Source organism: Piliocolobus tephrosceles, chromosome 7 (genome assembly GCF_002776525.5).
Source record: "Piliocolobus tephrosceles isolate RC106 chromosome 7, ASM277652v3, whole genome shotgun sequence".
NCBI classification, from domain to species: domain Eukaryota; kingdom Metazoa; phylum Chordata; class Mammalia; order Primates; family Cercopithecidae; genus Piliocolobus; species Piliocolobus tephrosceles.
This window is the reverse complement of record NC_045440.1, coordinates 63,920,290-63,947,711: the sequence shown is the minus strand read 5'-3', so window position 1 is coordinate 63,947,711 and position 27,422 is coordinate 63,920,290. Positions and strand designations below refer to the sequence as shown.

Sequence of the window (27,422 nt, the reverse complement as noted above, 5' to 3'; positions counted from 1 at the left end):
AAATTGAAGAAAATACAAGTAAATGGAAAGATACCTCATGTTCATGGATTGGAATAATTAATATTGTGAATGTGTCTATACTACCTACAGCAATCTACAGATTCATTGTAATCCCTACAAAAATTCCAATGTCACTTTTTTCACATAAATGTAAAAAAATCCTTAAATTTGTATGAAACCACAAAAGACCCCACATACCTAAAACAATCTTGAGAAAAAAAATCAAAGTTGAAGGCATCATACTCTGTGACTTCAAGGCATATTATAATTATAGTAATTTAATCAAAATATCATTGTACTGGCATAAAAATACGGGCATTGACCAATGCGCCAGGATAGAAGGCCCAACACATATGTTGTCAATTGATTTTTGACAAAGGTGCCAAGAACACACAATGGGAAAAGGGCATCTTCTTCAATAATCAGTGTTGGGAAAAACTGGAAATTAGATCTTATCTCTCACCATGTGCAAAAATCAACTAAAGTGAATTAAGCACTTAAATATGAGACCCAAAACTGTAAAATGACTAGAAGAAAACATAAGGGAAAAGCTTCATGACATTGGTCATTTAAATTTAATATTTTGCTATTACAAAAAGATGCTCCAAAAAGCATACTTACACACATTTTTTGTTCACAGGCACATGCATTAATCTAGGTACATACTTATATCTAAGAAGTACTGGGTTACAGAATATGTAGATCTTCACCTTTACCAGATATTGCTTAATTTTTCTCAAAAATAGTTACAATAATTACAATTCCACCAGAAATGCAGAGAACTCTCATTTTACTACATTCTTCACTTATTATCAAAGGCTTACATTTTTGTCAATTTACAGAAACCTGCTTCCAAAGACCGAGGAAGCAGGGAGACTAAAGAGGCTGACCAATCCAGTTTCTCAGAAAGAAACACTTAACAGAGACAAACAGAAGCAACCCTTGCACTTGCTCTCCTGAAAGTATGCTTTATTTAGCAAGATATGAGGGTAAAGAGAAGTGCGACTAGTTAGCTCTCAGACTATTGTGATCACTGGGGACATTAGATAAGCATCTTTATGAGGGATTATGTATGTATGTTATGAGTATTGTTTAAAGACCTTTGCTGCAGAACACTTTGGTATGCAGTGGGTCAAACATCAGTTTCCAAGATGGTTTTGCTTCAAGATGGTGTCACTCTTGCCAGGAAACAGGCTGTTTTTCTGCACAGCCTAATGGATGTGACATATTATCTTGTCTTAACTTGCATTTTTCGGATGACTACAGAAAGTTTGGCTTGCTGTTCACATTTTTTCCATTTCTCTAGTGTGTCATTGTTCTTATTACCTCTTTGCATATTTTAGAAATACTTTATATTTTATAACTACATTTTCCAAGTTTGTGCTTTAACTTTAATTTTCTTAGTTATGTAGTCAATTTTTAATTAACATTTTTATTTTCAATGTTTTAACAAACTCTTCCGACCGCCAAAGTTATGAACACACATTTCTATATTTTTTTATCAAAGTATAATATTTTGCCTTTCATATTTACATATTCACTTCACCTGGAGTTTATTTTTGTGTGTAATGCCAGGTAAAAAAATTTTTCCTATGTGGCTAGTCAATTATTTTGGCACCACAAGTTCATATTTACAAGCCTACTTGTCTATTTAATCATACTCAAAACCAGCTCGACCCTTTCATGTCTTTCATCACATCCTTTATTGCTTACCTCTCACCACACCCTTCTACAGTAGCATTATTTCCTTGTTAAACCAGACCATTCACTGCATTTACTCTTCTTGCAATATGCTAAAACTGTTGTTGTCTCTGAGTCATGTTTTCTGCTTTTTTTCTTACTAAATTTAAATCTCTTGTGAAAAAGACATTGTCCAATTTATGTTTTCACCTTTAATACCGAGCATTGATGTAGTAGGTTTTCAAACATTCTTGTTTTATTCTGAATTTAAGTTGGCCCTTATAGATGGGAAATTTCACCTAGTACAAGCTATATATCCATATATTTAGGAACAATCACAACAGTTTTAATGAATAGGTATCAGTCATCTTTTCTGCCCCGGTGGAGAAGCTACTTAGTGGTCGTCTGTGGATGGCGCTGACTGCGGTTGATCAGAGGAACTGACGAAGTTTGCAGGCGTGGCCTGGGCGTGCCCGCTTCGCAGTAGAAGCTGGGAGTTGGGTCAGTTCTGAGCCCAGTGATGCGCCTGTGTATGTGTTCACATCGCTGTCCACTCTTCTTCACTTCCTACAGATGCCGGGACCCTCAAAACAGCAAGATGTGGACATTCACATTTGAAGACACGGGCTGTCCATACAGCGAACGTTGTCACCATTCCCAGAGATAGGGCCCCGACCTTCAAGTAGGCGGTGCGGTTGGCGCGCAGTTCTCAGGGGCCTTCTAGAATCTCCCGCCAGCCTCTTCGCTGCCTGGTTACTACACAATGCCCGGGACACCCAACCTCCCCTCTCGAGGGCCCGGGTTGGCCGGCCCAGCTTTGTAGGGCTGATTGAAGGCCACATCGACATAATAGTTGAAAGGGAAGGACGCGGACACCACCCGGTACCCGCCCCAGGCGTTTCCAGAGTCTCCGCTTAGGCGACCCGTGGGGGTCGCGGACCGGGGACAGAGCAATGGGGCGGGCGCGCAGCGCCGGCCGCAGTCCCAGAGCCGCCCACCGCCGCCCCACGGCCGCCTAGCGCGCGCCGGGACTGCATTTCCCATAGGCCCGCGCTGCGGAGCACCGCCCACCCGAGCCCACGCGAGTGCGCGGCCGCGAGGTGTCCTCGCCGCAGCCCCCGCCCGCCCGCAGAGCTTTTGAAAGGCGGCGGGAGGCGGCGAGCGCCATGGCGAGCCCGGGCCGCCTACTGTGCTTGCTGGGCCTGCTACTCTGCGGGGCGGCGAGCCTCCGGCTGTCTAGACCCCACGGTGACACCGCCAAGAAGCCCATCATCGGTAAGGAGGCTGTGCGGGGCCGCAGCATATGGGGAGGGGCTGGGTGTCGGCGCTGGGCGCCTCCCGCCGCCGCGCTCCAGCCGGCGCGTCCTACCGGGGAAAACCCCCAGATGTGCTTGGCTTTTGGTGCAAGGAGGACCCCGGGCTGGGTATCATTTGGGTCGTACTGAAATGTACCTAGTTGAGGTGCCTCGTTCATGCCTTTAGACCCATATGGCTCTTAAAGATGGGAGGGAGGAGGGTGCACCGTGAAGAATCCTGCGGATTTTCTTTTTTTCTACACAGCTAGGAATTTATACTAAAATAAAACATTTCTTTTTCGCACATAGTTGGGAATTTTTTACTCATTTACGTCTACACGTGCGTGCATTACATTCGTCAAAATGTCTCGGGTTGAGGGCGTATTTAAAATACCAGTGTATTGTAATATAAAATCAAGAAATTAAGGTATAATTTGGATTTTGTCATGTTCAGTAGCAGAGGACAACAGTGGCTAATATCCTAATGTAGGTTCTATTTGACGTTAAAATGCAGTACACAATTTTTCGTTTCCAACATATTTGTGTTTTAAAGAGATAGTAAAATCAGTCTGTGTTACCAAAACACACATTTGAGACAGGCCCAATCCTGGGGTTAAAATTTGCCCAAAGAAATTTGTGTATGGACATTAAGATTAATTTTATTTTGGCTGTAGGATTATGCCTTTTATACTATTTTTTTCTATGAAGATTATCACTGTATTCTGTAACTAAACAGAAATTAGATGAATGTTTTTTCATATAGGTAGTGCCCAATTTTCAAATAGGTTGCTTACTAATATTTGGAATTTATTTCAAAGCTGTTTAACATGGTGATTTGATTCTCCGCTAACTAACTCAAGCTGTAATTAATGTAACAGGTTGCATATTGTGTGTCCAGAGAAGAGAAAAAAAGCAGAGGGGATTGTTTTCCCTTTCCTAGAATCAGGGGTAGCCCTGTGTCAAATATTTAAAAAACGGGCTTTGCTTTTGGTCACTGAGATCAGCACAGAATCGTTAACCGAGTACCGACTATGTACACAGTCTTGCTCTAGGAAGTGCAAAGGATTAAAAGATGACAAGGAAGCTGCAAAAGTTAACAGATGACCTTAAATTATTGGTGAAATTTTGGTCACATTTTGAGGGACCGGGAGAACAGCTTGAGCTCTTTTCCCAGGGATGGGAAAAGTGAGTATGCTGGGCCCACGGGAAGGGGAGATATTGGTGGAACTCACTTTGATGTACTTCTCTTTCTGGTAACCCTTGTGCTCCCGTGATGCCTCATGTCACCTTTGTGGTACCTCACTCCATGTACCCTGTACCACTCCATTTCCTGTGACATTCCTAGTTCTCTGTTCTCTAGCCAAACTTTGTATTCCTTAGTAAAGATGATTTTACCTACCAGTAAGGAGAAAAAGTCTTACTGAACAAATTTGGTCGTTTGATATGTTACCTGAATACCTGATGAATGCCAATTGTAAGAAGCTGGAAATACAAAAGTGAGTAATACAGACAACAGCTCTTCCTATCAGGTGGCCTACAGAGACACTGAAAGTGTTCCAAATGCTGAAGTGCTGAATAGTAGTAGGCACAGGTACTCACCCGACAGACGTGTTTTGATGTGTGCTGGTTGCTGTACTGTGCTGGGGCTGGATTTCACTGGTAAAAGGAGGCCAGAGAGATGGGTGGGGCAGAGCACGCAGGGTCTTACAGAGTTTATTAAAATTTAGGGACCCACTGAGGTAGTTAAACAAGGTGGTGACACCTGCTTGCTCATCTGTCTCTCCCTGATCTCCTTTCCTATAGCTTTCTGCCTTCACTCACCTGGCTCTAGTAATATGGATTCCTTGCAACGTGACAGGCACCTTCCTGACCGCTGGCCTTTTCTCTTGCCTTTCTTTTTTCCTGGATTCCTCTTTTCCCAGATATGTGAATATGGTTTACTCTGTCACCTCTCTGGAGTCCTGGCTCAAATGTCATGTTTTACCTTCTCAAGGAGGACTTGCCTGGCCACCATATTGAAGACACTGTCCTTTCCTCCATAGATGGGATTTCCTTGCCCACCTTCTTTCTCTCCTTAGTGCCTACGACCAGCCACTCTATATATTATGCCTTTTTATCTTGTTTATTGTTTGACCTCTCTCCCCTCCCTGATACATATTCAAATTAATACACACAGGGTAGGGGTTTTTGTTTGGTTCTCTCATATTCATGTGTCCCCAGCACCTAGTTTGTTGCCTGGCATGAGGTATAATTCTACAGTATATATTGAATGACTGTAGGAACAGGAATGGTGATGTGATCCGATTTGCTTCTACACGGGGAGCTGCTTGGAGCTTGAGGGATTTCTTAAGAAAAGATATAACAAGACCTTCTAAAAGTCTATTATAGTGCGGTGGGGAGAGAAGAGATATTGATAGCTTGGGCTAAAGTAATGTTGGAGAGGTGTGGATGGAAGATGTTTTCACTCCTTTGCTTCATTGTCAGGGAATCAGTGTGTCTGTGAGTATGTGTGGGAAAGGAGCGACAGCCTCGTAGATTTAAGGATCTGTATTCTTTAGATGGATTCTAGGTCTACAGTTGTACTGCTGTAGGGCTGCACGTGCTACTGTAAGTCTTCTTTGGGGGCTTACTTGGCTTCCCTGATGTGGTGAGAGATAGATCTACTTGAAACTAAGATTAGCCTCCCCTGCTCCTTTCCCACAGCCTGTGGGTGGACTTGGAGGAGAAACTTCCTATTTAATTCTGTGAATTGAAATAATAAAATATGATATTTTTGCTGTGATAGATTTCAGTTTCTGAGCAAGAAGAAATTTGCTTGAAACTAAACTTTTTTTTTGTTATTAGGAATATTAATGCAAAAATGCCGTAATAAAGTCATGAAAAACTATGGAAGATACTATATTGCTGCATCCTATGTAAAGTATTTGGAGTCTGCAGGTGCAAGAGTTGTACCAGTAAGGTATGATTCAGTGTTTTTTTAAATTTTACTCTGTAAAGAAATTGCTGCATATGGCCGGGTGCGGTGCCTCATGCCTGTAATCCCAGCAATTCGGGAGGCCGAGGCGGGTGGACTACCTGAGGTCAGGAGTTCGAGACCAGTCTAGCCAACCTGGTGAAACCCTGTCTCTACTAAAAATACAACAATTAGCTGGGTGCAGTGTTGCACACCTGTAATCCCAGCTACTGGAGAGGCTGAGGAAGGAGAATCGCTTGAACCAGGGAGGTGGAGGTTGCAGTGAGTTGAGATTGTACCACTGCACTCCAGTTTGAGCAACAGAGCAAGACTCCGTCTCAAAAAAATAATAATTACTGCCTAATATCTCTAAAATTAGTGCTTTCTCTTTATGATTACATTGTTTAAATGCAGTAACATTGCACCTGATTTTTGCCACAAACATGTTGCTTAGAGTCTCTCATTGAATTGCTCAATGTGGGAAGCTGTGTGTTACCTGTAATGTCATTAGAGGTACTGTATGTCATATGCATTAGCATCAAGAATGAAATGATAGTTTCCTTTACCCCAGAAAAGGTGGTCCTCACAGACACTATGAAGGTAATGGAGTAAAATAATCTAAAATTTATGCAAACTCAGAGTGGGAGAGGGTGGTTGTGGGGGTGAGAGATAAAAAATTACATATTGGGTACACTGTGCATTACTCAGGTGACTGGTGCATTGAAATCTCAGACTTCACCACTATACAATTCATCCGTGTAACCAAAAGCCAGTTTTACCCCAAACACCATTGAAAAAAAATTTTTTCAAAAAATCTACAGTTTAACCAGCTATATTCTATAATATTAGGATAAGGGAACACTTAGGGAATGAAGGAGGTTTTTAGAAAATGACTTTTAAAATACCTTCACACTCTACTTTAAAAGTTTGTAAATTACTAATGCATTAGAATTGCTTCAGTATAGATTATAGGTATTGCAGTTTTAAAGGCACTACATTATTTTTGTGATAAAATGTTCCTATAAGAATAAAATGATTCATCTCATATTTTCATTTAGAACTGAATTCTTCCCATATTTTTCATTTGGAAGGAGATAACAACCAGATTCTTATATGTATTTATAATATCTTGTCAGCTAAAATTAATGTATTTTATAATCTTTCAGCACCCTCATCTAATCCATTTTGAGTGATTTCACACACAAAACACTATTTATTCTATACAGCCTGCTTCTGCAAATAATTTCGCATCAAAAATTATAACAAAAGTACTGTTCAGATACTACTAATAAAGCCAATATTACAATTTAGAGAATTGTACCACAAAATGGCTTTAGGTTTAGATTTATAGGAATTGTTTTCTCATATGATCTTTTACATTTAAATTAACTGTTTCTACACCAAGATTACCATTTGCTTTTGATATTAGTCTTTCATATTTTAGTAGCATATCTAATTTTACAAATGACGTTTTGAAACCCATATAACATCAGAGTTTTAGAGCTGGGGAAGAGGCTCTATAAACAAACCTGTCACTGGTGAAGAGATTGAAATGGTAATCAGTAGCCTCTCAACACAGAAAAGCCCAAGACCAGCTGGCTTCACTGGTGAATTCTACCAAACATCTAAAGCAGAATTAATACCAGCCCTTCTCACGCTCATCCAAACAATTGAAGACAGTACAATTCCAAGAATGAACCCCAATGTAAACTAGGATTTGGGCAATTATGATGTGTCAGTGTGTTTTTATCAACTGTTACAGTGTACCACCCAAGATGTTAATGGAAGAAGCTATGCATGTTTTGGGGCAAGGGTTGTATAGGAAATCCTTAACCTTCCCTTAATTTTGCTGTGAACCTGAAATTACTCTAAAAAATAAAGTCTTTAAAAAAATAAAACAAAATGCCTTAAGGCAGGTAGACCAGTTTAGAGGTAGTTGCAGTAGGCTAGGTGTGAAGTGTTGAGGGCTGGGCTTAGACTGGTGGTGTGGGAATGATAGATAAGTGTTGTTTAAAAAAAATCACCCATATATGATTAATAAAAAGGCGCAGGGAGGAAAAAATAGATAAGGATGATGGAAGTTTTGAAATCATGGGAGTTTTGAAACTGAATGACTTTGCAGAATATTGGTATTTGTGAGAGATGCTGAGAACATGACTGTCAGCATATAGGTTAATTTCCAGCTTGGGTTCTCAGAGTTCATTTAAGGTATATTGTTGGAATCATGAGATCCTGTAGAAACAGTGTAATACATAAGGGCTAAGTTCACAGACTAGCCTGCAAATGATTATCTGATGCAAAATAAGACTGAAATGATCACTATAATATTAGGTTCATTTCTGAATTTTGGATGCTAGGAGTCAACTTCTGTGGTTTAGAAGTGAAAAGGAAGAGATGGGAGACCTGGGAAGCATTCTGAAATAGGTCAAGACATTTGTCTTTGGTTTCCTTCTGCCTTCTTCCTGCTACCTTCTCTCTCAGGTGCTTGGTGCTCTCAGGTTGTCATAAATTCCCAGTGCGGGACTAGTGGAAAACAGAATGTCCTGCTTCCTCAGAGGTAGCATACAACAGCCCATGGGCTGCTGCTTTTGGTTTAAAAATATATTTTGTTCACACTGCGTTTTAAAACACAAATCAGGCTGGGCACGGTGGCTCACGTCTATTATCCCAGCAATTTGGGAGGCCGAGGTGGGAAGATCACTTAAGCTCATGAGTTTGAGACCAGCTTGGGCAACATGGAAAAACCCCTATTTATAAAAATTTTTTTAAAAAGCCGGGAGTGGTGGTGTGCACCTATGGGCCCAGCTACTCAGGAGGCTGAGGTGGGAAAATCACTTGAACCCAGGAGGTGGAGGTTGCAGTGAGCTGAGATGGTGCTACTGCACTCCAGCCTGGGTGACAGAGCCGGACCTTTCTCAAAAAAACCCCAAAGACCACAAATCAGAGGTTATGAGAGTCGGAATTTTCGGTTCTTTTGAAGACAGTTATTTGGATTGGGTTTTAAATGGGGCAGAGACTCCCCATTGGCAACAGTGCTTTGCTATCCTTTTCATGCTGCTACAACTGTGTCATTTGCCATCATCACCAGGCTTAAGCCATTTCCTTACACTTAAGGAGAGAATAAACTGTTCTCATACCTTGTTGAAATGATCTTTTGTTTCAAGAAATGTCTGCTAACATGCAACTTACAGCTGTATTCTCTGCCAGGGCCCCTAGGCACCAGAGTTGTGACATGGCACACTCCTTCCCCTGTGACAAGCCTCCTAATAGTGATAAGTGGGGACCAAAACTATAGTCATGGACAGTGTGGGAACCATTTATTTAGGATTAATGAAATGACTGAAACTAGCTTGCACTGCTAACTGGCAGGAGTTCTTGGAGTGCAGCTGTGTGATCTAAATCCATTTTGGTCCCTGATGGTAGTGGTTGCCCATTCTGGTTTAAATATTCATGGGGAGAATTCTGGGTCCTGACTGGTTGGTTCCTTTTTATTGCCACAATCTGGGGAGATTAGATTGGCAGAATACTGGGTACATGCAGATTCATATTTCACCTCCCTGTCATTTCCCAAGGCAGGGCTACCTGTCAGTATTTTCTCCACTTAAGACCATGGTAAGCACCATTCTGGTATCACTCATTGCTTTCTGGCTCTCTGCCAGGAAGAGATTACTATGAACTTGTGAAAGACAGACCTGGACTTGCAAAGCTTATTTGGACTTGAGGAGTAGATCCTGAAGTTGTTTGCTGGCAAAACACAGCCTGTGTTCTGGATATCACAGGTGTCTAGTTAATAATTGGTGTGAGGGATCTTACCTCCCCCTAAAACTTCTTTGAGGGCAGAAATGGACTAGTTGACATCTAGTCATAAGTCTGCTTCCTTTAGGGCAGGTTGAGAGGACAGGTACCATTTATTATCTCGCAGAAACCGAAGGCTGCTAAATGTGGGAGAGTTCTTGCAAGGATTTCACCGACTTGGTGCTGTCTTCCCTTATTGTTGCATTTTATTGAACTTTTGGGAGAGCAAATATCTTACTGTGACTTAGTAAATGTTGTCGCCGTATATCACAGATTAATCCCATCTTTTTTTTTCTGGAGAAAGGGAATAAAGTCACCAATAATATGGCAATTGTTAGGAGGCCCTTAAGGGGTGTTTGATCAAGGGTCTTTCAGAGTAATTACCTGGGCAGTTAGGCTGTTCTACAGTCATCTATCTGTAGTCTGTCAATTCAGACTAGATCTGAACCGTCCTGACTTTGAAACACAGAGTAGTCCCTAGACTCTTGCAACTAGTTTGTTGAGGTAGGATGAAGCAGAGACTTGGCATTTATTTATATATTTTTTCATCTGCCAGAGCTGCCTGTAGTTAAATAGGCATGATAAATGAAGTTACTTAAAGGAGTTTTTACATAAAACTACTGACTATTCTTACATTTCTTTTTGTAGTTTTTGGTTAGTAGAGAAATTACTGGTGCCTTAATCTCACAGTCTTTAATGTTTTGCATACTAAAACATACTTCACAATATTAAATTACGTTAGGTCACAGAAAAGCATATTTACTTGTCTGATTAGCAAAACAAGGAAAGAATTATGTGGCTTTCAAGTGGTTTGCAAAAATGCCTCTAGGAAAGTAGATAATATTGTCTAGTAATTAAAAATTAGTTTTTATTTGGCTTTTTAAAAGTAATGTGGTGACTTCGTTTAGAGGTTTACTTGTAAGTTTCACAAATATAACAATAACTGTTTTTATTGTTTTCAGGCTGGATCTTACAGAGAAAGACTATGAAATACTTTTCAAATCTATTAATGGGTAAGTTGGCAGCACTGGTTTGATGTGGTATATGAGTGGTCTACATATATGTCTGCTTTTGTAAAAGAAATCATACAAATATTATACATGTTTCTTTGTAACTATCTTAGAGTGGTATAGTATTAGTTTTCTGAGTTCTTTTATAGGATATATTTTCTTGGGAGATGCAAAAGTTCTTCAAAAGAGGAAGAGGCAGGTTAGGAAATGTATAATTGTTACATAGTAGACACACATAATTTTTTTAAACGTGTGACTTAATCTTTGTTCTTTTAATGCTTGTCTTAAATGTTTGAAGCTACCTTGAATGGCATGGCATACTGCTTGCATATGGAGTTTATAAGTCCAAAGTCTGAGGATGTTGATTTTTTTTTTTTTTTTTCAGTTATATTGGAAAATACTGTTCTTTCCTCTGGTTTCACCACAAAAGATATGTTAGTTCACAGAACAAGACTTCTAATCATATGAAAAAAAAATATTCACCATTACTCTTAATTTTAGGAAAGAAGGCTAATTACAGCAGTCAAAAACATTTAATTACCAAGTTGGCAGACATCAGAAAATTTGCTTATACGCTATAGGGCCTGTGAGGAAACAGGCATGCTCATACTTTATTAGAGGAAATGTAAATCATGTAGTCTATTTTGGGATAATGTTGCAATACCTATTGAAATTAGAAGTACATACACCCTTTGACCTGGGAACTTGAGGAGGAATTTTATTTTATAAATATATCCCACCTTGCATGAAGACTTAGACTCAAATATATGCATTGTATTAGTAGTATTGTCTGACTGTCACCCAGTAGTCCATCAGGTGAGAATTGGTGAAATAAAACAGACTATGTACATTTAATAGAATACTATGCAGGAATTAAAAAATGAGGCTATCTGTAGATGCTGACTTGGATCACCATTGTCCCCCATGTGAGAAAGGCAAGGCATGTGATGGTGTGTATAGCATATACCCCCCGTTTGCTTTTTGTTAAAAGTCAGGGTGAAGAGATATGCATATTTCTACAAATCAACACAGCAGATTTTAATGGCAGTCATTTCTGATTGGGAATAGGGTGGGAGGAAGTATTTTACTGTAAAACGTTTTTTAAAAAGAGCTTTATTATTTTTACTTCTAAAACCATGTTAATTTATTGTTTCTTTTAAAAAGCCGTGTTTACAAACACCGCATGTTCTCACTCATAGGTGGGAACTGAACAATGAGATCACTTGGACTCGGGAAGGGGAACATCACACACCAGGGCCTATTATGGGGAGAGGGGGGCGGGGAGGGGGGAGGGATTGCACTGGGAGTTATACCTGATGTAAATGACGAGTTGATGGGTGCTGACGAGTTGATGGGTGCAGCACACCAACATGGCACAAGTATACATATGTAGCAAACCTGCACGTTGTGCACATGTACCCTAGAACTTAAAGTATAATAATTAAAAAAAAAAAAAAAAGCCTTGTTTAGAAAATTATTTGCCTTCAGTTCAGTTTGGTTCAGTAAATATTTACTGTAAAATCATTTGAATTTAGTAAAACATTTACAATGCCCAGTATGTGCTGTGTGCAAGGTACTTTGGCATGAACAAAGATCATTAAGTCTAGGCTAGAATGTAATAGTAGAACCTCAAAAATAGACCTTTTGCATCACTTCATTTTCTTCCCATCCTCTCCCCAATTGCATTCCTGTGTGGAGAGGAATCTGAAATCAAGTAGCAGTGTAGACAGTAATACATACTTCTGGGGGCTAGCCTGTCCATTTGCTCAGTATGTCTTCATGCAAACCACCAAAATGAGTCCATTTTCTATCTTCCTCACCTGTTTTCTGCATTGCCACTAATTCTTGCTCCTGTAGGCCCCTTTTCTCTCTCATGTAGTCACTGAAAGCTGCACTCCAAAGTGGGTTAAATTGGGGGCCTTATTTATATCTCGGAGTGTCACCAGAAAATGAGCTGTATTCTAATGTGACTTCAAAAGCACCTTTATTGAGTCACTGTTATGCATTGGACCCCATAGTATTTTGCAGGGGGAATAACAGAGGTGAAAAGACAGAGCCATGCCTTAAGGAGTTTGTCATATAGGAGGGACAGTCAGGTTTTGCTGCATGAAAGGACTTTGGGGTTAGACATACCATATTTGATCAGAGGCAGCTTTTTAAATACTAAGTTAATGTCTGTAAGCTGGAGACCTGGGATGCAAAACATAAAAATTAAAAAATACTGAGTTAATGGAAAGAGAGAACGCTAATGAGTCTTCCCTAAGCCACTTTTAATTGTGGGATTTTCTGCTTGGGTTTGTGGTAGATATTCTCCCACACAGATGCTTATATGTTTTCTACCAGACTGTGATCTTCTTAACAGCAAAACCACTCATGTTTGTCTCTCTAGACAAGTCCTGAGTCTAGCTCATGGAAGAAACAGAATATATTTCTTGAATAACAACAGTCTCACAAGTGGTATTTCACATATCTCAAACTTGTATTTAAATATTTTCAAAATTTTAATATGTTTAATACCACTTTTCTTATCTCTTTTGAATATTCTTGGGTCTTTCAAGACCTTGCTATAAATTTTAAATTTAAAAGTTTAATTTTAAAAGTTGGTATAAAAACATGGTAAAATAGTTTTCTATATTTCACCTTCATAAGTGTGTAAAATAATATCAAATATTTTTGATTGCCTTCTTTTCTTAGACTTTTTGTAGAATCGTACTTATGTTTCTTGAAAAAAATGTTCTAATACCGTGCGTATTTCTGAAGAGACTCAGGGTGATAAGAATTAAGTTCTTGTAGAAATTTAATTCCAGCTTAAATATATTTTTATGACCAGCTTGTTCTTTATAGTTAAATTATTTGTGAGCTAAGTCCTACCCACCTGCAATTGATTTGGCATCACAGATCACCTTCTTTTAAACCTGGCTAAACCTGGAATTTTGTCTGTCTTTGATATCTAGCTCCGTGTACTCTTGCCCCTCCCCTACTTATTTACTTTTAATTTTCCCACACTCTATTTCCTCAAAGAAACTTTTTGAAGAAGTGTTTGGAAAATATTCTCTAAAGTGTTGTTAACTGCTGTAGTTTCTGAATGGCTGGGATTGTAAATATTTTATAATTTCTTTTTTGTTTTTCTAATTTTCTTCAAGGATCTTATTGCATATGTATTAAGAAAAATCATTTTAAAATGAAAAGCTTGTTTTCTGTGTGTGTATGGATCAGGGGTGGCAAAATACACCCTATTTGATTTATGTGACGTTGTTTCAGAATCCTTTTCCCTGGAGGAAGTGTTGACCTGAGGCGCTCAGATTATGCTAAAGTGGCCAAAATATTTTACGACTTGTCCATACAGGTAAATATCAGCTATTGCTTGTTATTCCAGATGCGTTTTTGTAAGTTTTGTAAGTTTTAGTGAGAGTAGTTCTTGTTTTAAGCAGATGGTAATGCTCTCTTCAAAATTACCCTTAGCCTCATCATACCTTTAACCTTGAGGCACCTGTTCTTGGCTGCGCCCAAATGAAAGTGTTTTCCATGTGCTTCATCTAATCCTGGGCTTCCAGAGACCCTTCAGAGCCCTGCTGACTGGTCCTCTCTTGATGCTTGTTAATGTGAACCATGTCCTCATGTGATGTAGACATTCTGATGTCTCTCTCTGTCCTCTTATTTATTTTATTTTATTTTTTTGCGGCATTGTTTCTCTGTTATTAATTCTCACTTCTTGAAATCTGTTCTTCTTCCCAACTCATTCAATCCTATTTGAACTTTCTTCACAGTTACCGTAGACTCCATGTTCATTTATCAAGCAGAGCTTCTGAGCCTCTGACTTCTCCTTTGTAATGGTCACAGTGGGACTGCCTTTGTACCATAGCTCAAACCCTTACTGTTTCTCTCCTCAACTATTAACAGTGATTTTTAAATTAATCTTGCTGGCCCTAGTATCTTACCAATCCCCCCTTAAATATTTCCCTAAATAAGTGTTTTTAGCCTTTGAAATACTTGTTTCAAACTTTTAATAGCTAAGATCAGTAATCTGTAGGCTTTTATACAGCCTTTGTATAAAAGGTTTATATATCCTTGGGTCAAGATATACAGTGTGTCCACAGCTCATGTGTTCCAGCCTGTGTGGGAGCTTGGTCTGAAGAGAGATTAAGTGATAACCTGCTTATGGATTCTGGAGAATTCTTCAGAAATCCATGTGTAACTCAGGTGCCTGTTTGGTAATGACAAAAGATATGGCTAAATTTTATTTTGAAAAGTTTGAATAAACTTAGTTTTCTCTTTTTCCACCTGCAAAGAGTTTTCATGATGGAGACTATTTTCCTGTGTGGGGCACATGCCTTGGATTTGAAGAGCTTTCACTACTGATTAGTGGAGAGTTCTTATTAACTATCACAAATACTGTTGATGTGGCAATGCCGCTGAACTTCACTGGAGGTAAGAGTACTCTTTTCAACCCTTTAAAAAATATTTACTGGGCAGGATTAGTAAGTAGCAAATATGAAAGTAAAAGTACTTATTTTTATTTTCTTTTTAGCCTTTTCCCTGAAGAAAAAAATGCTTACAACATTAGCATTTAAATTATTTACACAGGTTGAAGATGTGAATGACCATCCTTGTACTCATTTTTGAGGATGACTTAAGGAATTATGAATTTTAATAACTCATTGCTTCTAGTGATATCAGGACTGTGTGTGATGAAGAACTCTGAAATGGGATCTGATTTTGAGTCCTAGCTTTCTCACTTTGACCTTGAAGAATCATTTTTACCTCTGAGGTTCAGTGTCCTCAATTGCAAAAGGTCTAACGCTTAGGGTTTTTTTTTTTTTTTTTTTTTTTTTTTGTGAGAATTAAGTAAGATTTTTTTTTTTCTTTTTTTCTTTTTTTTTTTTTAGACAGAATCTCTGTGTCACTCTGGAGTGCAGTAACGCAATCTCAGCTCACTGCAACCTCCGCCTCCAGGGTTCAAGGGATTCTCCTGCCTTAGCCTCCTGAGTAGCTGGGACTACAGGCGCCCCACCACACCTGGCTGAATTTTGTGTTTTTAGTAGAGACAAGGTTTCACCATGTTGGCCAGGCTGGTCTCAAACTCCTGACCTCAGGTGATCTGCCCACCTTGGCCTCCCAAAGTGCTGGGATTAGAGGATCCACCAGGAAGCGCTATATTTACTCAGTAACCAGGAACTCCAGTGAATTTTGGTGTCTAGAGTTTTTACTGGAATGTTATTATGAAATAATTGATTGAATCATTGCCTATGTGACTGAACTCAAATCTCCAGCCCCTCTTTCATACTTGGAGATTGATTGGGCTGGCTCGAAGTTTCAACTTTCTGATCATGAAGTTAGTTTTTCGAATGATTAGTCTTCATCCTGAAATAATTGAGGGACCCACTTTGAATTACCACATTAGCATAACAAAACTACTTTTATCACTCCAGGAATTCCAAGGGTTTTAGAAGCTTCCTGTCAGGAACCCAGGATGAAGACCAGAAAGATTCTTAATGATAGCACTCTGTATAAGTAGATAATGATTATTGTTGGTTACTTGATCTCTGAATGCTTAGAATTGAAGCCACCAGCTATTTCTGTTCTCTTGAGAATTTTGCAAGGAAAGTAGCAGTCATACTTAAAACTTATGGAATGCTTTATGCTTTTGAAAGCTCTTTCTTCCATTGTCTCACTTAATAATTGCAAAAACCCAGTGGGAAGTACTGTTTTGGTCAGAGTACTTTGGTTCTGTTGCCAGAACCCAGTTTATACAGAAAAGGAATGTTTCAAGGTGCTGCGATTTTCATGGAAGTCTCTAGCAAGAATAAGGGGCCTGGTTTGCAACAGCTGGCACTATCGCCTTGAAAACGTCAGTCTTTTTTTCAAAATCTATTTGTTGGTGTTTGAGTCTGTGCAGTACCTTCAGGGTTGACCACTAAGCTGTATTGCTTTTTGATCTGTTTATTGAGTCAACATTCTTGGCTTGGTTCATGTTCTTTTTTACATTGTTTGTATTTTTATTTGTTTAAAGAATTTTACTTATTCATGTTAAAATTCTAGAAGAAAATTACTTATATCTGGAGCATATAAACACATTTTGTAACTTGATTGGAATACTTCTATGGAAATGATGTGTTTTGCTTATCATTTAGTCATCTTGATTATGTCTTCATAATGGCTTCTCTTTGGGTGCAGATAAGTGATTTCAGTGGATTTTATTTTTTGTGTGTTTAAATTATTTCTCTTGCACTTAAATTATTTCAGGTCAATTACACAGCAGAATGTTCCAGAATTTTCCTACTGAATTGTTGCTGTCGTTAGCAGTAGAACCTCTGACTGCCAATTTCCATAAGTGGAGCCTCTCCATGAAGGTATCACACTAATTACACAATGAAATTAATATGTTTAGAATAACTGCAGAAGTAATCATTTTGTTTTATTTTCGTATTCTAGAATTTTACGATGAATGAAAAGTTAAAGAAGTTTTTCAGTGTCTTAACTACAAATACAGATGGCGAGATTGAGTTTATTTCAACAATGGAAGGTATATCACTATAGTGTGTACACTTTATTTCATTTATTTTATATTTTTGAATTTTGATTTTGTATGTCTTAAAATCATGTTACTTTGGGGCCTAAAGATGGATGTTAGGCATTTTGGGAGACAGGAGACATGTTTTGTCCATGTTTCAAATTAATTGCAGTTTTCGTGGGTATTTTCCTCAATGGGGTGGTGAAGAAGAAAGGTAAAAGAATAAAGGAGGTGGAGATGAAGAAAGAAATGAAGAAAGTGACTTCTGTTTCTGGCAGTATTGCAGATTAAATACCTAGATAGACTTTCCTCCAGCCAACAACAAACTAAATGTGGGTAATAATGGAAAAACAGTAAATATGCTGATCAATTGGCAAAGAAATAAAGATACTCAGGTTCAAAATTTTAAGAGTTGAGTGGAATGTTTAAACCAGTGTTATTATTGAATCAGGAGAACTTGAGACAGTCAGGACCCTCTACATGGAGCAGGACCTGGAAGGCTATACCTGCAATGTAAGGCTGAACTCAAAATACAGCTGGAATCCCCCCTACAGAATAGCAAGGAGAATTGCCCATCCTGAGCCTTGGGGCTAAGGCAGTGGGGTGGGGGGCAGTGAATAAAGCCTTGAATGTTTATAATGATGGGCTGTTCTCCTAGTGTGGCCAGCCATTATACTAACTGGGAAGTTGGACAAATCTTAAGTAAGTAATTTTGTTCAAGGTTGTCTCAGACTGGTAATGCCCTCACATGTGAGGCTGAAGCAAATGTAAATAATTATTTTGAGGGACCAGAGGTTGATCCCAGGCTTCAAGGGATTTCCATATATGAAATTTGAAGGAAAATGAACACTTCACAGTCAAAATATTACTAATGTACAAGCAAGCAAAGTACTGTAAATGAGAACTTGCAGAGATAACAGAGGTGGAAGCAGACCTGCATAAATGTTAGATATCTTAGTATTGTGAGATAAAGTATAATATATTTTAAGTTCTAAAGAAAGAAATAAGAATGCTTGCAAATATAGGCATGAAACAATCAGATTTGAAAATAACCAAATTCAACTATTAGAAATTATAATTGAGGCTAGCTGTGGTGGCTCACGCCTGTAATCTCAGCACTTTGGGAGGCCGAGGCGGATCTCCTGAGGTCAGAAATTCAAGACCAGCCTGGCCAACGTTGTGAAACCCCATCTCTACTAAAAATACAAAAAAAAAAAAAAAAAAAAAAAAACCAAAAAACAAAAACCTGAGCATGGTGGCACGTGCCTGTAGTCCCAGCTACTTGGAGGTTGCAGTGAGTCGAGATTGTGCCACTGCACTCCAGCCTGGATGACAGAGCAAGACTGTTTCAAAAAAAAGAGAAGAAATTATAATTGAATTAAAATCCTCAGTAGACATGTTAATCAGAAGGTTAGACACAGTTGAGGAGAAATTAATGAACTAGAATAGAAGAGATGTGAAGGAAACATTCAGAATCCAACATAGCCAGACATGTAAATGTAAATGCCAAATGTGTCAGAAGAAAGGTGGGAATCTGGAGGGTAAAGTGATTTCTTACATACCTAACCAGAACTCTAGAAGGAATGGGAAAAAGTAGGACAGAGACAGACTCTTTTTTCTGTGTTTAAAAAAAAAACAAAAAATTCAGGTGGATAAAAGACCTAAGGAGAAAGGCACACTACAATAAAGTTTTAGAAAAAATAAAGGAGAATGTCTTTATGATCTTGTTTAAGGGAAGGAGTTTTGAAGACAAAATATAAACAAACCATAAAGGAAAAGATTGATGAATTCAATCAAATGAAGAAGTTGTGTTCATAAAAGAAAACAAAGTACCCAGAGAAGAAAAAAAGGGGAGGTATTTGTAATGCATATAACTGACAAAAGTTATGTGTCTGCCTTACATAAAGTAAAACTATGATTTAAGAAGAAAAGGTAACTTATGAAAAATGGATATGAGGGCTGGGCATGGTAGCTCATGCCTGTAATCCTAGAACTTTCAGAGACCAAGGTGGGCAGATCGCTTGAGGTCAGGAGTTTGAGACCAGCGTGACCAACCTGGTGAAACCGTGTCTCTACTAAAAATACAAAAATTAGCCAGGCGTGGTGGCACACGCTTGTAATCCCAGCTACTTGGGAAGCTGAGGCAAGAGAATTGCTTGAACCTAGCGGGCGGAGGTTTCAGTAAGCTGAGATTGCACCACTGCACTCCAGCCTGGACGACAGAGTGAGACTGCCTCAAAAAAAAAAAAAAAAAAGGATATGATATTTGAATAGATACCATACAGAATAAACTTGTCCTGTCCACTTATGGCTTGGTGAGATAAGTTGCTCAGTGTAATTACAGGGAATTAATTCATGATCAGGGAATGCAAATGGAAACCGAAGTAAAAACCATTTTATATCCATCAGATTGGCAAAATTAAGAAGCCTGCTGATAACTAGTGTTACCCAGGATGTGGCACAGCAGGTGCTCTCATGCACTTATGATTGGAAAACATTTTGGCATTTCTTAGTAAAATCAAACATTTTCCAGTTTTGTTACCTGGCAGTTTTATTCATTGGTTAAAAATTACCTTAATTAAATAATTTCATGTACATAGAAATGTACGTGACATTATGTTCATACCAACAAAAAAATGGGAAACAAAAGTCCAATAGTGCAAAGGATAAGTAACACTACATAGCTATTAAAATCAGTGAGCACACCTGCGTGTACCACTGAATCAATCATGAAGACAATTTTGAGTTGAAGCAAGTCCCAAGGGAATACATGCTGTGTGTTTTCATTTATATGATGATTAAAATTTGCAAAAAAGAAACAATGTATTGTTTGGTGGTAAATCTAAGGCAAGGATAGGGTGATGTATAATTATGAGAGTCCTTCTCACTGGGCTGAAGGGGTAGGAAGGACAGTAGAAGGGCTTTGGAAGTATTAGTCATGTTTCCTCCTCCCAATCCAGCAGACCTCACTACATCAGCATTAACCACCTGCTACCTGGATTGCTGCAGCAGCAGCCTCCTAAGGCTTCCACAAACCCATCTTCTTCCAGCCACCCACTCGTCGTCTGCTGAAGTACCAGTCTGATAGTATTGCCTGAACAAAACTCCTCAGTGGCTCCTCTGCATTGGAGGGTGAAGTCTAGATTTATGAGCTCATTTCCTCCGTGCCCTCTCCCTGCCTCCACCTCTAGCTTGTACCCTGCATGACCCTGCTACACACAGCCCTTCCACAGAGCCATGCTTCTTGGCTCTGCGCACCTTCTCATGTGCTTTCCTCTTTGAAAAGCTCCTGCTTTCCCCTGTTTGTTTCTTCTGATGAACTCTTAGCCATCTTGAAAAACCCAGGCCACTTGTCATCCCTAGAGGCCTTCTCTACCATTATTCCTCTTCTCCACAACCTTGGTGCTTTGTGCTATGTGGGAATGTTTCCTAAGAGCACGTATTTGCTCTTGTTCTATCATCCCTCTAGATGAAGAGCTCTTTGAGATCAGGCACCATATCTTATTCTCCTTTGTGTTTCCAGGGCTTTATGTAAACCTCATAGATGTTGAATGAATGCCTACTTATTTAAATGATAGAATATTGGGTTAGAAGTTAGGGAATCAGGTTCCATGTTGGTTTTGCTTTTGACTATGCCATACCAGGCTCATTTGAAAATTTTCTCCCACCTCCAAAATAAGAACACTTGAGATGCTTTATTATTTGCGTATTTTCTTTCCGCTCTTGATACTTTTGTCTAAATCAGTGAGGCAGGGTATGATTCCTAATTTTCAGTAAACTGCACTGGTCTTTTAGTAATGCAGTTTACTAAAGGAGTAAATCTCACTCGTTACTGAATGTCGGTGACTTCAAAAAGTTTATGGAAAAAAGTGAATTAAAATATAAAAATAAAAACTATAAACTTTGTTTCTCAAGCTCTATCAAGTTTAAGACATTCTTGCCTATGATGATACCAGCCTTTTAGTTCATCCCTAAAGAACTGAGGGTCCTGTGAATTGAACCATGTCAAATGCAGTCTTTTTTACATTCTTAACAGAAATGAGCACCCTTTAAAGACTTTTTAAGATTAGGAAACAAGAATAAGTCAGAAGAAGCCAAATCAGGACCATAAGGTCCTAACGGTTTCTCATCAAAATGCTCACTAAGTAGCCCTTGTTGGATGAAAGGAATGAGCAGGAACAATGTCATGCTGGAGAAGGACTCTAGAGAAGCTTTCTTGGGTGTTTTTCTGCTAAAGCTTTGGCTGACTTTCTGAAAACACATAAAAAGCAAATGTTACTGTTCTTTGGTTCTCCAGAAAATCAACAAGCAAAATGCCTTGGAGCATCCAAAAAAACATTATGACCTTTGCCCTTGACCAGTTCACTTTGGCTTTGACTGGACCACTTCCATCTCTTGGTAGCCATTGCTTTGATTGTGTCTTCAGGTTCATACTGGTAAAGCTGTGTTTTATCTGCAATGGCAGTTCTTCAAAGTAATGCTCTAGGGTCTTGATCCCACCTATTAAAAATGTCCACTGAAAGCTCTCCTCTTGTGTGCAGCTGATCTGTGTGCAGTGGTTTTGGCACCCATCGAGTGGAAAGTTTGCTCAACCTGGTTTTTCAGTCAGGGTTGTGTAAGCTCTCCAATTGAGATGTCTGTGGTATTGGCTATTCTGCTGTTTATTGTCCATCTTCTTCAATTAAGACACGAACAAGATACATATTTTCCTGGCAAATTAATGTGAATAGTCTGCCTGGAGGGCTTCAACATTGTTTCATTCTGTCTTAAAATGAGTTATCCATTGGGAAACTGCTGGCTTCTTTGGGGCATTATCCCCATAAATTTTTCATAAAGCGTTAGTGATTTCACCATTCTTTCATCTAAGCTTCACCATAAATTTGCTATTTTTTCTGTCTTCAATTTTAGCAAAATTCATATTGCTGTTACAGGGGTTCTTTTAAAACTGATGTCTTATCCTTCTTAGTGCCTCATACTCGATCCTGTTCATACAAGTTACTTCAAATTTATTTTGTTGCAAAAAAATGTTGAAACCCTTGCATAATTTTTTTCATAATACACATTTTCCATGAGCTTTTTGAAGACTTCTTATATATATGTTATGTATGTCTCTCTTTCTCTTTCTGTCTCTGATTCTATTGGATGTAAATCCTTTTTATGATTTAAGACATTTTTTGTCCTCAATAGTGCTTCATGTATTGGAAAATTTACTAGAAGATCTGCTTTTCAGTTAACTGTACGTCACAGTTAATTTGCTAGTCCCCCAGCCTGTGGGCCTCTTGCCGGTAGCTTCACAGGTAGTCCCAGAATAGAGAGGAAGAAATGATAGTGTCACACGGAAGTGGGGGAGGCAGGGAGCTGAGTGCCTGGAATTGCATGAGGTGGGTGTTTCCTCTCGTGAATATCCACAAAGCTGGGATAAAATGTTTCCCTTCTGTGGCCTGCTCTCTAGTCAGAAAGCTTACTGGGATGAGAATGGACAGTGCTCTTCCCCCTATATCTCTTCTTTCATTAATTGTCTTCATTCCTCCAAGTACTTTCTGATGGTGGTCATGGTTACAATTCCAAAGCAAAAAATAATAGAGGGGAGATTTTTATGTTTTTCAAATCAAAATGAGGAAAGGCACATCTGAAAAAGAGATGAATATGTGTATTTTTCTGAAGGTAACTATTATACATATTCACATTTTTTTGAATTGTGGAATTGTTCATGCTTATGTAAAAGTAGAGAGAGTAATATGAACCCTGGGTGTCTGTCTCAGCTTCGACAATTGTCAATAGCTCTGTGTCCCTTCTTGTTTTATGTCTGCTTTTAAACTTCTAAAAAATATTTAAAAAATGTATACCACAAAGTCATCAGTCATTCCATAGACTGAGAGAGAGAGACACAGTTTAGGCTGGAACAAACTGGCTTGTGGGAAAGGACACCAGAAGTGCTGCCATACTTCATTCTCATATGAATAAGTCGTTATGGGAGGACAGGAAAGCATGCTATGAGACGGGGGAGAAAGAGACCCACTGTGGAAGAAGCTTGTATCACCAATAAAATGTGCATCTGACTTTTGGACGGGGATACATTCCTCATCTCAGCTTCTACTTTGCTATGAATATCTCGAAAAGCAAATCGCTCTATGAATTGTAAAAGGTTTGCTAATCAGTGAAATACATTACTGGGAATTTTCACATTGAGTGTGAATGGAAATTATTTTGTGTCTGAGAGAATATGCACAATTTTACCTTGTCTGCTATCGTGAGTTATAACATGTTTTACATAAGACATAAACCAATTTCATTATAAGAAACATCTTAAACCATTCTTAGTACTTACTAATTTGTGTTCTTCTTACAGGATATAAATATCCAATATATGGTGTCCAGTGGCATCCAGAGAAAGCGCCTTATGAGTGGAAGAATTTGGATGGCATTTCCCATGCACCTAATGCTGTGAAAACTGCATTTTATTTAGCAGAGTTTTTTGTTAATGAAGGTAATATGAGGGTATATAATTTTGTGATTTGGGGGTAGTTTTGAAGAAAATTGCCCTCATCTGAACTTTTACCTACCTTTTTGCTCTATAAATGTTTTGGAAGTTCTATAGGTTTAACTTTAATGAATAATACAAATGTTAAGTAATGTGAAAGCCCTGAAATTGAGATATTAGGTATTTTAATAAAACCGGGACAGTTATTTCAATTAACAGTATCACACATGCTTCAGTGAGCAGAATTCTTGAACAACAGCATGAAGAATGTTGAGAGTTTTTTCTTTCTTTCTTTTTCTTTGTTGTTTTTGTTTTGTTTTCTTTTGACAGGATCTTGCTCTGTTGCCCAGGCTGAAATGCAGTGATGTGATCATAGCTTATTACAGCCTCGAACTCCTGGGCTCAGGGGATCCTCCTGCCTCAGCATCCTGAGTTGCTGGGACTACAGGTGCACACTACCATGCCAAGCCCTTTCTTCTAGGATACTTTTCATTTAGATTCTTCCCCATTACTCTCCATTTTTTAGAATAATGCTTTAATTATAACAGTCTCTGAGAAGTAGGTGTTACTTTTCCAAGACAGTGATAGAAATTGCATATATACCACCAGTTTGTGATCTTAAGGCTACCTGTCTGTAGACGTTGGCATAGTAGAGAAAGCAGATAAACTCTGCCTGCTTTTTGGTGTGAAAACATAGATATGTTTGTGCTGTGTTATGTTTGTGGTAAACCAAGAATTTGGTTGTAAATGCTCATTTCTTAGTTGAGCATTTTAGGTACAATACGTCCTATGATTTAAGCAGAACTGGTATAGCAGGTCCTTGAACAACATTGTTTACTTTGAAGCCGTTTCATTATAACATTGATGGAAAATGGTTTTGTTATACATTGTTTTGCTTAAAAGTAGTACAAGAACCTATCAATGATGTCAAGTGAGACTGTAAGACAGAGGTACAGAAACAACTTGTAAAGGATAGAGATCACTTTAGTGAGGTATAGCCATTTAAAGACTTCAGTGAACTTTGTTGTCATTCCATCTCCAAGCTTGTCCTAGGTTTTTATCAACTCTCCTGCCATTGCTGGGAAGTTAAGTACTTCCTACTGAGTTTACTCTGCTTTAGAATTATGCAAAGCTGAGTGGATGGTTTAATGACAAAAACTCCAAATTAAAAAAAAAAGTGTCCCATATACAGTATTAGTCCAAAGGAACGTTTTCATGCGTGCGTGGAGTGAGTGAGGGCAGCAGTGGCAGTGCCGCATTTGCTGCAATAGTAGTCACGTGGCATTTGGTCTATGTGGTCTTTATCTTCCAACATTATTCTTTCTAATAATGCCGTAAGAGCCTGTATTTACTTTGACTTTGGGAGCTTTAGGAGCTCTCACCTCCTCACATTCCAGCTTCCATCATGCCAGACTTCTCACTGTGCCTCCTGGTTTTTCATCATTCTGCCTTACCTGTGAAAATGTCTCACTTCTCCATCTGCCTCAGCTTCGCCAGTTTCTCCATCCTTTTTCCTCTCGTAGCATCCAGTGATGATACGCCATAAAAACATTTTTATGTGATTCTGTGTGGTTACGAGGCTGAACTTCTTGAGTGTTAGGACCTGTTCTGTTTATATTTCCATCCCCAGGCTGTGTATCAAGTCTTGTGTACACATAGCCCCTTGGTAAGTATTTGAATGGGTTGCAGAGTGAGTGAGCACCGCATGGGATATGCTGCAGGGCGAATGCAGCACAGCTGCTGTGTCCGTGGGCGACAGTGCCATAAATCGGGCACTGCTTTATTTGGGGAAATGTTGTAAAGCATTTCCCTCCCTCCCTCCCTCCTCTTCCTCCTCCTCCTCCTCCTCCCCCCTTCCTCTCCTCCTCCTCCTCCTCCTCCTCCTCTTCCTTGAAAACAAGTTTATTAGAGAAGTAAAGAAAAAAAAAAGATGACTGCTCTATAGGCAGAGCAGTCGCATTTCTCTTCTTGTTGATATTTTCCCACTTAATAGTGCTGATTGCAGGAAGAAATGTTATAAAATAGTCTCTTGAAGATTTTGTCATCTAATATTTTTAAAAATTAACTTTTTTTCCTTCCAGCTCGGAAAAACAGCCATCATTTTCAATCTGAATCTGAAGAGGAGAAAGCACTGATTTATCAGTTCAGTCCTGTTTATACTGGAAATATTTCTTCATTTCAGCAATGTTATATATTTGATTGAAAGTCTTTGATTTGTTGACAGAGCAAATTTGAATAATTCCATGATTAAACTGTTAGAATAACTTGCTACTCATGGCAAGATTAGGAAGTCACAGATTCTTTTCTATAATGTGACTGGCTCTGATTCTTCATTCAGTATAGGACTATTTATATAATATTTGATAATTAGTGAGACATAAATAATCAGAGTGTTTTCATGGAAAAGCCTTATATCTGAAGATTGGAAAAAATAAATTTACTGAAATACAAATATTTTTTCTAATTGATTTGCTTTGGAAATAAATACCATCCCCTACCTGCCCACCCCGTCCTCCTTGCTGAAAAAGAAAAGCATCTTTTAAAATCCTACCACTTGTTCATTGTGATGTCTCCCTCCTTTGGGTCTCAGGAGTATTTGTGTGTGTGTGTGTGTGTGTGGGTGGGTGGGTGGGTGGGTATGTGTGTGTATGTGTGTATCTCCTTTTCTGCCCTGTGTTAACTTCACATTTCAAGCGTACACATCCTGAAAACAGAGTCTGTGTCTTGAAGTTTTTATCTTTCACAGTGTCTAGCCCAGTAGGCCCTCAGTAAGTAATTGTCACTACTTGTAAGTTTTTTCCCATGGAAAATAATTTAAAAGCTGTCAAATATTTATTTTGGCACACTTTAATATACTTTTCTTTGTGTCTTTTTTTTTTTTTTTCTTTTTTCTTTTTTTGAGATGGAGCTTCTCTCTTGTTGCCCAGGCTGGAGTGCAATGGTGCAATCTCAGCTCACTGCAACCTCCGCTTCCTGGGTTCAAGCGATTCTCCTGCCTCAGTGTCCTGAGTAGCTGGGATTACAAGCATGCGCCACCACACCCGGCTAAATTTTGTATTTTTAGTAGAGATGGGGTTTCGCCATGTTGGCCAGGCTAGTCTCAAACTCCTGATCTCGGGTGATCCACCAGCCTCGGCCTCCGAAAGTGCTGGGATTACAGGCATGAGCCACTGCACCTGGCCAACTTTAATGTATTTTTCAATCCGTGCTGCTCTCCTCCACTCTTCACCATCCCATATAACCCTCAGAAGTATGAAATTTAGGAACTCCTTGAGGACAACCAAGCTGCTGGAAGGAAGAGAGAGAGGGTTTGCTGACCTGTGAATGGTAAATGGTGTTTATACATCTGTTCTCTGTGGGCTTCCAGAGCTTCTGCAAGAGAAGGGGAAATAGAAAACCGTGATTAGGGGTGATGTTGGAGGGCATCGTGGATGATTTCACACGCAACAAGAGAAGAACAATCACCTGCAGACACTGAGCTAAGCCATAATCTTTGGGGAGTGGGGACAAATGGCACATGTAAATTGGAAGACATTAATACATTTAATTAACAAAGAACTTTACTAGAAATGTGGCAGATTTAGTTTCTGTCTGTGAACATGATTATTTGTTGAGTTTTACTGTTGAATGTGCCTGGCTAAGTTTTTGTCTCCTACCACTAGAAAAAGGTAGTGACACTATTATTGCTCACGGTGCC

The 27,422-nt window shown here is 38.9% G+C and overlaps 1 protein-coding gene across 1 annotated transcript; it reads left to right on the top strand.

Moving 5' to 3' along the window:
- Positions 1-2,764: 2,764 nt before the first annotated feature.
- Positions 2,765-26,177, top strand: GGH (gamma-glutamyl hydrolase). Its single transcript, XM_023222417.3, has 9 exons — positions 2,765-2,955; positions 5,820-5,934; positions 10,686-10,736; positions 13,995-14,079; positions 15,023-15,161; positions 16,977-17,083; positions 17,166-17,256; positions 23,594-23,731; positions 25,807-26,177. Exons 1-9 carry the CDS (start codon positions 2,847-2,849, stop codon positions 25,926-25,928), a joined length of 957 nt encoding a protein of 318 aa, XP_023078185.2. The 5' UTR covers positions 2,765-2,846; the 3' UTR covers positions 25,929-26,177.
- The last annotated feature ends 1,245 nt before the right edge of the window (positions 26,178-27,422 follow it).

Coding starts and splice junctions, on each gene's coding strand:
- GGH (XM_023222417.3), top strand. CDS start 2,847: ATGGCGAGCCCGGGCCGCCTACTGTGCTTGCTGGGCCTGCTACTCTGC. Junction 17,084..17,165: donor AGTGGAGCCTCTCCATGAAG/GTATCACACTAA, acceptor TTCGTATTCTAG/AATTTTACGATGAATGAAAA. Junction 23,732..25,806: donor AGAGTTTTTTGTTAATGAAG/GTAATATGAGGG, acceptor TTTTCCTTCCAG/CTCGGAAAAACAGCCATCAT.